The following is a 12,215-nucleotide window of genomic DNA, read 5'->3' as shown; positions in this document are numbered from 1 at the left end:
GTTTCTTGCATGGCATCCTCCTCCTTGGCAACGACTATGTCGCTCATGAACGACTGACCTGAATCAGCGGCAGGTATGTGAAGAGAGCAGCATCGGATTTCATCGGTCTGAGGATCAATGGCGTTTTTCCATATGGAAAATATTTTCTATGTGGCAAGCACAAAAAATAAATCAAGTATACAAATGCAAATTTGTCTAACGTACCCCTGGGGAAATCTACAGGAATCCATATAGTCCAGTGGGAGCACACAAGAAATCACTGTCTGAAACTTACCGGAGTGGATTTGACTTTGGAAATGATGGCTTTGCAGTGCTTAATATGTGCCGGTGCGTTCCCAATTGTCAGCACTGGATCTAGTGACAGCCCACCACATGGTGGCGCTGTATTTTTAATTTTCAGATGAGCACAACAACTGTGTTCATTAAGTCAATATACACCGAAAATGAATAATACGAGCCTCTCATGCCCACTCTAATAGCTTTGTGTAGCCTAAAATAGTCAGAACTGTCACTTGCAGGAGTTCGATGTTAGGTGTTATGTTGGTACAGTCAACGGCAGCGCTGGCAGGGTATGAGTGGTGAAGGTTGCAGTGGCCTTCCGAGAAGGGCCCCAGCACTTATTTTTTACTAATTAAGCACTGCTTCATGAATTGTGCACAACAAAATCTGCAGAGCATGTTCATGCAACCACTACAGATGCAGGAGATAAGTTGAGTCTTCATCATGCAATCACCTAAATCGCATTTACTGCGTACACCAAAACCAGTGGCAATTTATCTCAAGGGAGAGGCAAAGTTGATTGGATAATTCCACCAAAGGCTCCTGCTTCCACAATGAAGCAGAATTCAGTCACATAAAAGCTACTGAATTTACATGCAAACAAATACTTTACATGTTGGCAAACAGAAATCTTCAAGTCTAATGAAATGTGAACAAATCGTTTGCTTTTATATGCCCCAAGGTTGACATATTTCACCTTTATGCAAAATTTTAAGTACAAAGAATGAGGATAAAGACACCATACACTTACCAGTCGTTCTACTACGCACAGGAGTATATTTACAGTGTCTAATCTATGACTTATGTCTTCCCAGTATGAAGTCAAAGTTACAACTGGCTTGGTTTGGGACCACGGAAGGTAATAATAGTTATTGCCTGCAGAACAAAAGATATTTTGGAGTCAGATTGTTAATAGAAGCTTGACAGAAAATAATAATGTCCTTAAAAAACATCCCGTCAGGGTCAGGAAATCTACCCATTAATACCTGTTGAACAAGCCGACACATAGTTCCCCATTAGTGCCCCAAAAAGATACCCTGTATCTACGAAATGCAAGTTATCACTTTACGATTCCCATTAACGAGGCTTGCAAATGCACATCCAAGTTTTTTTTGTTTTTTTTTTAAATAGACCATATACAGGAATCAAACCTAACCTAGAACCCCCTGGCAGATAAAATATAACTAGCTTCTTTAAGCAATCAGGACTAAAAATGAACAAATATTCTATGATTTACGGTCAACATTACATTCAATAAGTTGATTGGTAATGGCAAAGATGCAAACAGATGCCCTGAAATAATGAGCTGTATAGAAATCCACTAATTTTAAGTAGATTGAAAAGCCTGTTCACAGTGTTACCATTATAACTGGGTCTGAACTTGGGTTACAAAGTGAGCTAAAGAACGATGATGGATTCAACCCAGATCTGTGACTGCGGGTGAGTGTGAAAGGTTTCAGCACTCCGTCCATCATCTCCTTGTATTTGCACAGTGCTACCATTAGACATTCTAAAAATGTATAATTTTCCGAAGAATCACACAAATCTATAGAAAACAATTCCAAAGGAGTCAGCCATGAAGACAGGGGCCCCCGAAATGATATCACACAGTGGCAATTTTTGTGGCAGGGATCCGTGAATGATGTGTCACTCTACACATCTTTTTCTGCACTGATTTGTCATTCAGTATGTTATATAACGTATTTATGAAAAGCTTACCTGTCAGCGCTATACATTATAACACTTTAAATCTCTAACTCTTTGGACCTTCACAAGTCTCTTTAACCTATTATTTGCTAAACAAAAAAGATACTAAATAAACACTGCAACTTTATCCAATAACTCCTTTGAAGAATTGGATGTTTGTTGATGGACAATTCTTAGACTTTGGCTGTTCCATTTTAATGAGCTTCTTTACTAACCATTACTGCCTGTTTCATGTTCTTTACAAAGGAATTTGGCACTTTATAACTACAATTAAATGTAATTTTGATATTATAGGTCTCATTTTATCAAATTATTTCTCATGGCAATTACTTTTTCTGCAATTTTTGACCTAGCGCCATAAGAATGGTCTGTGTCTTGTGCTAAATTTGTGTGTAGTAATGAATTGTTCAAGACGTTTACCACCAATGACTGTTTTGAATAGACTGGACCTGCCTATAGGTTTCTAAACAATCATATAGTGAAACTAAAATCTCGGGTGAGAAGGCACAATGTCAACCATCTTTGCATTTCCCAATCTTAGAACACTTTATATGTGACAAGGAGTAAAGGAAAAATACTTTGGATTTGCTGCCTTCAGGCAACAGGCAATCTATTCTCTATCACACCATAAGATATGCATCACACCAATTCTGTAGTCTAGGTAAGGGTTTTAAAAATGAATTATATTGTTAGGAAAGCAATATGCTACTTGCACCAAGATTCTGTTTGAGGTAGGCAGTGCTGTAGATTCACATGCCCTGCATACTCTCCTGCCATCTAGTGTTGTGCTCGGATGTGGGCAATCCGTTTTTCTTCAAATAAGTTTTTCGACTCATAAGAGAAAGGGACTGCTTCTACAGTTGGTAAAGCACATGGGCATCAGCTCCATCATTTGATTGTTTTCATCTCATGGGGCGAGGATAGAAATGGAGCATAGAAATGAAAAAATATGGCCATGCAGATAAAGAAATGAAAGGAAAATCCTCTGCAAAAGCTGGAGGAGGGTGGATGCATGCGAATCAACAAAACTAGATGCTACAAACAGATGCTTACAGGGTTACATTTTCGGTTTGTGACATGTAGTTGTAAATACAAATGCTCTCCATAGACTGTAAAGTAGTTCTTGCGTAAGTGCTGGTTAGACAGATTGTTGCATTAGATAGAAAAATTGTACGTAGTACAGGATAGCCAACTTGGGCTTGTTGGCATGCTAGAACATCCACACAATAGTGTTTGGTGAATATGTGTGAGGTGGATGTAGTATAAACAAAGGAGAAGTATCACCAAAGGGAACCAATGAAGGTTCAGAATGGGATGTCAAAAAAGGAAACAAAAGGGCATTATCCTTTTGTTTAGAAACCCCTCACTCACCAACCTGGTTGGTAACGTGCTTCATCATCTGGGTCCACCCAGATGGCCGAGTGACATCCGGGTGTGCTGCGACACCGGACTACAGTGGAGCTGGTTTTTGGTGTGGAGTGCAAGAAAAAGTGATGTTAAAAATTGTCCTGGTATGACTAATAGAAAAAACTTTATTCGGATGTTACTGGACAATAATGAAAACAAGGTGTAGATACTGGTAGGTTATAATGACCAGTAGTATCTAGGTGTGTGTATATATAAAACAATGGGTCTACATGTTTCAACTTTATGATGGTATTCCCAGGTTTTCGTCAGGACCAAAAATAGGAAAATGGGTGGTGTACACACACTAACGTGTACCCAATCCTAAATTCCTTGTGGCTTACTGCAAAATTGTGCAGCAGACTGCCTCAAAGCCTAAATAGGTGAGGAAAAAAGAGAAACTCAATTCAGAGATCTCAAATTGCTTCGGGGGGTGGGGGGGCAGAGGAAGGCTTGTTCAAAAGAAAACCTAATAGTTTCGAAGAAATCCGAATTCCGGAAACCTAAACGCCTCTTCGTTGCTCCCGTTAATGCCCTTTTGTTTCCTTTTTTGACATCCCATTCTGAACCTTCATTGGTTCCCTTTGGTGATACTTCTCCTTCGTTTATACTATATTCAGTCCTGGGGACCAGGAGTACTCTCCGTTCACTACGGTGAAAAATCCCTCACTCTCCTCCTTGTTGATACGTATGTGTGGGGTGGACCAAGTAGCAGTTTCACAGATATCAGCTATGGGGATATTACAGAGAAAGGCCATGGAGGTTGCTTTCTTGTATGTAGAACGCAACCTAAGTGGAGCAGGGAGATATCTTTTGGCTTTGGCATAGCAGGTTTGAAATCATTTGACTAGCCAATGAGCTACAATTGCTTTTCAAATGGCACAACCTTTGTGTAGTTAAGCGTATGCGACAAAAAACTGTTTTGTCTTCTGAAACGATTTTGTCCTATTAATGTAGTATTGGAGGGCCCTCTTAACATCTAGTGTGCGTATGTACCTTTATGCTACTAAATCTGGGTGTGGGGGAAAACACCAGGAGTTCAATTGACTGGTTGAGGTGGAAAGAAGTGATCACCTTGGGGAGGAACTTTGGGTTAGTTCTGAGGACCATTTTTTCAGTATGAACTTGACAAAAATGTTCCTATAGAGTAAGGGCTTGAAGCTCACATACACCATAAGGAAGTTATTGCAACTAGAAAAATAGTTTTTCAGGCTAGAAATCTGAGACGGCACATGTGAAAGGGCTCAGAGGAGTGGGGCATTAGTCTAGTTAGGACTATACTGAGATTGCATACTAGATTGCATACATAGTAGTTAGCTGGATATCATAACCCTTAAATGTCCTACCATAAAAAAACGTTTACGCCCTTCCATAAAGTGTTCCCTGTTTTGTAAGTAAGCTGTGAAAGCAGCCAAATGAAGACAAATAGCAGTATACGAGAGACCTGCATGTTGTAAGTGAAGCAGGTAGCAAACAATGTCTTGTACTGCTGTATTCAGAGGATAATAAGTTTAGGTAGGCAATGATAAGCAAATCTTTTGCATTTTGCAGCATAGTAGGCTCATGTAGTGGGCTTGCAAGACTTTTGGATCGCAGGGTCAAGGCGCCTGGGGATACCCCATCCCGTTTGTGCACTGATGTTGAGTGAGAGAGTCTGGTTGGTTGGACAGCCTCTCATGAGTAACTACAGATTACTCGAGAAGGGTTGTGAACAAACTTTTTTTTTTTTTTTTTAATTTATTTTTATTGCAAAGTTTTATAGCATCATCGTCACAGTACAGTGAACCACCTACAACCCTGAGGCCGGTGTACATCATGGGGCAAAGTGAAGCATTTCAGAGACCTTATAGCCTCGTCTGGTTGCAGAGTCAGCTGCAATCAACAGGATGATCGATCACGTGTACCGAACGTACTTCACAAGTAAAAACGTACTTTGCTTTTACATTTTTGTGTCTGTTCCCAACGTAAACTTAAACCAAAAGGACAAAAACAGAACAATACAAACTGCACACAAGAATCAGTACTGTAATGGGTTATTCTCAGCATGTTATCTAGCATCCAAGACGTCATATACGAGATCAATCACGCAAACTTCCAGTCACACCCCATTCGTGTTCCCCTCCTTGATCAAGATCCACCGCTATGTGGTCAGCCCCTCCCTTATCTAATCAGAATCCCCCTCTTCGTCAGACCCCTCAAGGTCCTCATCTGCCAGTGGCTCACAGATATCTCCTCTATATGAATTCCACGGTAGCCAAACCCCATTCCATTTGCGCGGATTATTTCTCAGTTTATAGACTGCCCTTTCTGTCAACATAAGCATATCCATGTTCTTGGTCCATTGTGCCAGCGTGGGGAGATCCGCCGTCCCCCATTTTTGAGCGATATCTCGTTTGGTCGTGACAAGTCCTATTGTGGTCCACGCCCTTTCATAGAAAGTAAGATCTGTAGGTCCCCATATATTTAGTAAGCAGAGCCTTGGGTCCAGTGTAAGTGAGGTGTGAAGTGTTTGTGCGATAGTGCGTATTATTCGCTGCCAAAAACCAACAATGCGTGGGCAGTCCCACAATGTGTGTATAAACGTGCCCTCGTCCCCGCATTCCCTAAGACAGTATGGGTGATCCGCCCTCTGCAGTTTGTGTAGTGTCGTGCGGGTGTAGTAAATCCTATGGAAAATTTTCAATTGTACCAAGCGGAACTTGGATGATATACCTGCCTCACGTGGAGACGCCATGGCTGCATTCCAGTCGGACTCATCTAAGTCTCCGACATCGGTCGTCCATTTGTCCTTTAACTTCTGCAGCGGATCAGGTATATTGTTAAGTATTTTACGGTATGTTAACGAGGTTGCTCCTTCTTGCATGAAATCTGTGAGAAGACGGTCCTCTAGTGGGGAGGAGTCAGGTGGAGATGTATCAGGTAGGATTGCCGCCTGCAGGGCGTGTCTGATCTGAATGTACCTATACAGTTCGGTATCCCTCAGTTCGTACTGTTCCTGAAGGGTCGTGAACGGGACCACTCCCTCTCCGGTCCACATATCTCCCACGGTCGAGATCCCAATGTTGTCCCACTGAGTAAAGCCCTTAGAGCGCCTTAGATGACCCAGCGCTTTGGTGTCCCACAGAGGCGTGAGCTTTGTGATGATCCCTCCCCACCGTAGTCTCGCTTGTGCCCTGTACCACAATTGAACGGTGTGTTTAGTGGGTCCTATGAGCTTCGCCGCAATGCCCCGGTGATACAGAGGAGCCAGTAAACTATTTGTGCCCAGTTGTACCCTGTGCAACCACTGGTTTAAGATCTTAAGTTGGGCCGCCCAATAATAGAATTGCATATTAGGCAGTGCAATGCCCCCATCATACCAGCCCCTATTCAGCTTTGTGTGTGAAATCTGAGCTGGCCGGTTCCCCCAAAGCAGACTCGAGATCTGTGCTGTCACTTTCTGCAGGAAACCGGCAGGTATCAAATACGGGGTATTTTCAAGGACGTACAGAAATCGCGGCAGGGCCATCATTTTAAATAACGCTGCCCTGCCCAGCAATGTCAGCGGGAGTTCTTTCCAGTGTCACACATCGCTACGGAGTCGGGACAGGGGAGGCAACAGGTTGAGTCTGGCGAATTCCGTCGCATCTCGAGTGATGTGTATTCCCAGGTATTTGAAGGAGGATGGAGCTATCCCCAGCGGACAGGAGTCCGGCAATGGCGGGAGCGGCCCCCTGAGCTCAAAAAGTATCGACTTCGCCCAGTTGATGGTGTATCCCGATACTCGCCCATGTGAGTCGCAGATCGCTAGGAGGTGGGGCAAACTATGCTCCAGGTCCGTGAGGTATATCTACATATCGTCCGCGTAGAGGGACACTCTGTCCTCCCATTGCGAATCCCAACCTATTCCCCTCAGAAGCGGCGTAGTCCGGATAGTGACCGCCAACGGTTCCAGGACCAGAGCAAAGAGGAGAGGCGAGAGAGGGCAACCCTGTCTTGTACCCCGGCTTAGGCATATGGTCCGAGAAATGTGGCCATTCGCCACTATCCTGGCCATAGGATCCTTATAGAGCATCTTTATCCAGGAGATAAAGACGGGGCCGAAGCCCATCCGTGCCAGCACCGCGAAGAGGTATCCCCACTCCACCAAGTCGAACGCCATTTTGGCGTCTAGCGATAGTATCGCTGCCGGTTCTCGTAACAATGAGAGGCGTGCCACAACTCCGTGTACCCTGCGAAGGTTAAGGGCCGTGCTTCTATGTGGCATGAAGCCGGATTGATCCGGGTGGATCAGTTGATTTAAGTATGGCATAAGTCTATTTGCCAGCACTTTCGCTATAATTTTGGCCTCCGGGTTCAAGAGGGAAATAGGCCTGTACGAATTACAGTCGTTGGGTGGCTTACCCGGTTTCGGGATCGCGACAATAGTCGCCATCCGTTGGTCTTCGGGCAGAATTCCCTTCATCCTACTCTCTTCATACATCTGAAGGAGAGGCGCACTCAGCGATTCAGACATGGCTTTAAACCATTCAATGGGCACCCCATTGGGGCCCAGAGCCTTACCCGAGTGAAGGGAGTCTATGGCTGATGTAATTTCGTCAATCGTTAAGGGGGCATCGATATCCTTCGCCGCCTCAGTTGTCAAGGACGGCAGGGGCACCTGATTGAGGGCGTCTCGGGCCTCGTCCTCCGTCACCACTATCGTCGGAGTATATATTCATGGAAGTGGTCAGCCAGGGCTTCTACGATATCTTCGGGTCGTGTGTGAACGGTGCCACTGGGGTCTGTAATCTGTAGTATATGCCTACTCCCCCCCATGTGTCCTGTCTAGCCATGCCAGGAGTTTACTTGCCTTATCCCATATGTCGTAGACTCTGTGCTTGGTCGCGGCTATGTCCGCCGTTGTCACTTGCCTCAAGTGATTCTTGAGGCGGCGCTGGTGTATCTGTAGGTCATGAAGTGTGGCCTCCGAAGGGTCCGCCATATGGGCAGTGTTGGCCCTCTCGAGGCCCAACTCCAGTTCTAGTGCCTCCTTCCTGTGTACTCGTTTGTGATTTGATATCGCCGCTATAGCCTGACCCCTGAGCACTGTTTTGTAGGCCTCCCACAATATTGAGGGGGAGTCCACCGTTGACCGGTTCTCCTCAAAGTAGAGCCGGGTTGCTTTCTTTAGGTCTTTACATATCAGTGGCGCTTTGAGATAACCTGGAAAGATCGGAAATACTCTCTTGCGTTTGGCGCCTGTACATGTCACGGTCAGAGTGACTGGCGAGTGATCCGAGATGCCCCTCGGCTGTATCGTCGCCTCACTAATGTTGAGGAGACCGTTACTCAATGTGAAAAAGTAGTCTATCCTGGAAAGACTGTTGTGAGTCGCTGAATAATAGGAGTAATGCTGCTGCTCCGGGTGTAGTGCACGCCATACATCCACCAGACCCTGTGCTTCTAGAAAGTGTTGTAGTTTGCTAGGGCCAGCTGCCTGCGGACGCGCAGGAAACCGATCAAGGGTGTCTGAGTGTCATGTTAAAGTCTCCGCCCACAATTAAGTCCCCGTCGGGGAGCTCTAACAGGAATTTGCCGAGGTCCGGTAGGGCCACTGAGTGCAATGCCGGCGGAATATAGACCGAGACCACATTCAGCAGTCTCCCCTCCCACTGCCCATGTACTGCCGCGAAGCGGCCCTGATCATCTATTTTTGTGGATTTCACTATGTAGTGGGAGGATTTCCTCAGTAGTATGCCTGTGCCCCGGGACCCCGAGGAGAAGTCAGCGTGTGCTACCATATGGTACCCCCTCCTATTCAATGCCCGTGTGGTCTCCCCCATTAAGTGTGTTTCCTGTAGGAGTATCAGAGTGGGTCCCCGCCTCTTAATGCTTTGCAGTACTAGGCCCCTTTTGATCTTGTCGCCCAATCCCCTAACGTTCCATGACATGATTTGCAGCGGGGTCCGTGTGGTGTGATTATCAGGCCTGGCCATAGGAAGAGTCGGGGGGTGGGCCCGGAGGAGCCCGATGGAGAAAGTCCCGTACCATTGTAACGGAGGGAGCATTATAGACCGTGGGGCTGTCGCCCCATGAGTGGGGTGTCGTGTGGGGACGAACGTGAGGCAGAAGGGACTTCTCCCACCCTCCCTCCAGTTGACTGTCCCAGTGACGTGCGATGCCTCCCGTGTGTTGAGTCCTACCAATGAACATGTGTGCATACAGTATTAAAACAAACTGGACCAACTGGTCCCAAACTAACTATTCTTGAACCCCCATCCACCCCCCTCCCTGCCCCCCTGCTAGACGGACTCCAAACTGCCCGCCCCCCCAACTGAGCAGAGTGCATATCCCTATCCCTGAACAGTGTACTTGCGCGTCGGGGTGAGGGACTCTCTGCTGCCAGCGGCCTCTCAGTCATACCCCCGGAGGTCCGTCACCCAGTGTCCAGCGGCGGGAAGAGCGTGTGAAGCATCATAAGTCCAGTGTGATATTGAAGCCAGGAGATCATTGCTCCTCATTTTCTCCTATTCCGCCCTCTGCGCCCAGAGACACGCCGTCGTCTGTGTCTCTCCTTGTCATCTGGGAGTCCGGATGGTGGCCCACATTGTGGCCCTTCGGTGCCCTGTTGGTCCCCCTGTTGGTCCGTCACGGGTGGCGTCCCGGTCTCCATCCTTCTAGCCATTCCTGCACCGCCTCCGGATCGTCGAAGAACCAAGTTTTGTTTTCTGCTACAACCCTGAGCCTTGCAGGGAAGAGCATGGAATATGGCAGTTCTCGTGACCTCAGTTCCTTTTTTACCTCAAAGAAGGTTCGTCGCCTGCGTGCGACGTCTGCCGTGTAGTCGGGGAAGAAGGCAATGGTAGAGTTCTGGATTTTAACAGGAGGGGAAGACCTTGCTGCTTGTAAAACGGCATCACGGTCGCGGAAATTGAATAGACGGGCTACAATGGGCCGTGGGGCTGCCCCCGGCTTCGGCTGGCCACCCGGTACGCGGTGGGCCCTCTCCACGGAGAAAAAGGTGGACAATCCTTTCGGTTGAAGTTCGCCTGTGATTAAGTTCTCCACAAACAGGTCCATAGCTCTCGTGCCCTCTGATTCCGGCACGCCAATAATACGGATGTTGTTCCGCCTAGAACGCCCTTCCTGCTCATCAAGCTTCCCGCGCAGCAGTTTGTTGTCCTGCGCCATTTTCCCCATTGCCTGCTGAAGTTCTGAGACATCCTCCACCAGGGATTTTGTGACCACCTCCATGTCCTTGACCTTTTCTGACATCTTGTGGAGGTCGGCTCTGAGCAAGGTGACATCCGTTGAGATTGACCCTACCGTCGTCTGTAGCAGGGCCAATGCATGCATTACGTCTTCCAACGTCGCCCTCTTAACTCCTGGGACATCTGACTGTTTGCCCCCCGGGTCTCTCCCCGTCACTGGGGAGGCAGGCGATTTTTCAGACGTGTACCGGTCCATACGGGTCTGGGTGGCACCGCCCTTGGTTCCTTTCCCTGCCATGCCGGTGGATTTCTGTGTTTTTGGGCCTCTCAGCTCCAGAATGTCCGGAGCGTTCCACCCACATCGGTCAGAGAGTGTTGGCGGAGTCCTCCACACGGGGGTCCGGTCAAGGCGTCCTCCCCGCACCCACCTAGACGATCTGGATATCTCTCTCCGTGTACTCAGGGGGTCGTGTCGCGGCCCCGCACCAGGCGACGACTTTTGCCGGGCACAGCTCCTCGATTCAGGTATGTGCAGGGTGGTCCGCAGGTCGGAGTGTGCCGAGGGTCTGCATGCAATTGGCAATTGGCAGCGTCTCCGGCTCAGAAGATGGCGGCGGCCCCTCGTCCTCCCAGGCTCCCCCTGCAATGTGGCCTCCGGTCGGCGTTCGCGCCGGAAGCACCAAGCGCAGTGCAACCGGTCAGGCACCTAACTTCGGGTCTTTTGCGGCGGTCAGTCCGTCCGCGCCACTTTCGGGTCGTCGGCTGGTCCGTGCGGTCTGCGGGCACTTCCGGCCCTGGCCTCCCGGATCAACTGCACTTCCTGCCGGCCACTCGCCCAGGGAAGGTCCCGGTTCAAGCGAGCGAGGCAGGCCAATCCACAGCTGCGACGTAACTCGGTCCCCGGGCTTCGGATTCGGACGTCGCTTCTCGCTACTTGCACCGCCTGGTCCTGGGTTCCGAAACCCTCCTGTAGGGCTCGAGAAATGTGGCGGATTGTGGGTCGGATATTCGTAGAGGCCGCTGTTAGCTGCGGAGCTCGTCCCTTATGCTGCCGCCATGATCGGCTGCAAGCCACGCCCCCGTGAACAAACTTTTTTGAGCTAATTAGGAGCCACCGGGATCAGGGTGAGGGATGTTTGTTGCAGCCTTCGAACCATATAAGGAAGTAGGGGGAGAGAATGAAAAACGTAGGCAAATATCCCTGACCAATTCATCAAATTCAATTCAAAAGCATTTCTTAAGTGCATGGCTACCCAATTGGCTTCTCGCGCTAAAATGTCTGCTAGACTCTTAGGAAATCATGATTACACAAACAAGTACGTTTTAAGCTGTTACTTGAAACTGAGTAAATTGTCATTCTGTCTGAGCACTAGAGGAAGGGAATTTCATATTTTGGGGAACCAAGTGTGCAAACTAGCGACCATTCCCCACTCCTGGCCTTATTCACACTTGGGACAACCAGCAAATGTAGGTTCTTGGATTGTAGATCGCTTGTGGGACAGTAGGGGTGAATCAGATGATTAAGAATTTGTGGCCCCTTCCTATAAAGAGCACGGGGAGCCAGGCACAAAGCTTTAAACTGAATCTTTTTTGTATCGGCAGCCAATGTAGCAAGGCTAATACAGGCAAAACTGTCTGATGCTTTGGGATTCC

General features: G+C 47.7%; 1 protein-coding gene across 2 annotated transcripts in view; it reads right to left on the bottom strand.

Moving 5' to 3' along the window:
* MYOF (myoferlin) overlaps positions 1-12,215 on the bottom strand; it is a 680,400-nt gene that overhangs the window by 333,432 nt on the left and 334,753 nt on the right. For both annotated transcript variants that reach the window (XM_078643399.1, XM_078643401.1), the window contains one exon: positions 1,031-1,155. In XM_078643399.1, coding sequence (XP_078499525.1) covers positions 1,031-1,155 — 125 coding nt within the window. The remainder of the gene's footprint in view (positions 1-1,030; positions 1,156-12,215) is intronic.

The sequence above is a fragment of the Lissotriton helveticus genome, chromosome 5_1 (genome assembly GCF_964261635.1).
Source record: "Lissotriton helveticus chromosome 5_1, aLisHel1.1, whole genome shotgun sequence".
Taxonomy (NCBI): Eukaryota; Metazoa; Chordata; class Amphibia; order Caudata; family Salamandridae; genus Lissotriton; species Lissotriton helveticus.
This window is presented reverse-complemented; position numbering and strand designations above follow the sequence as displayed.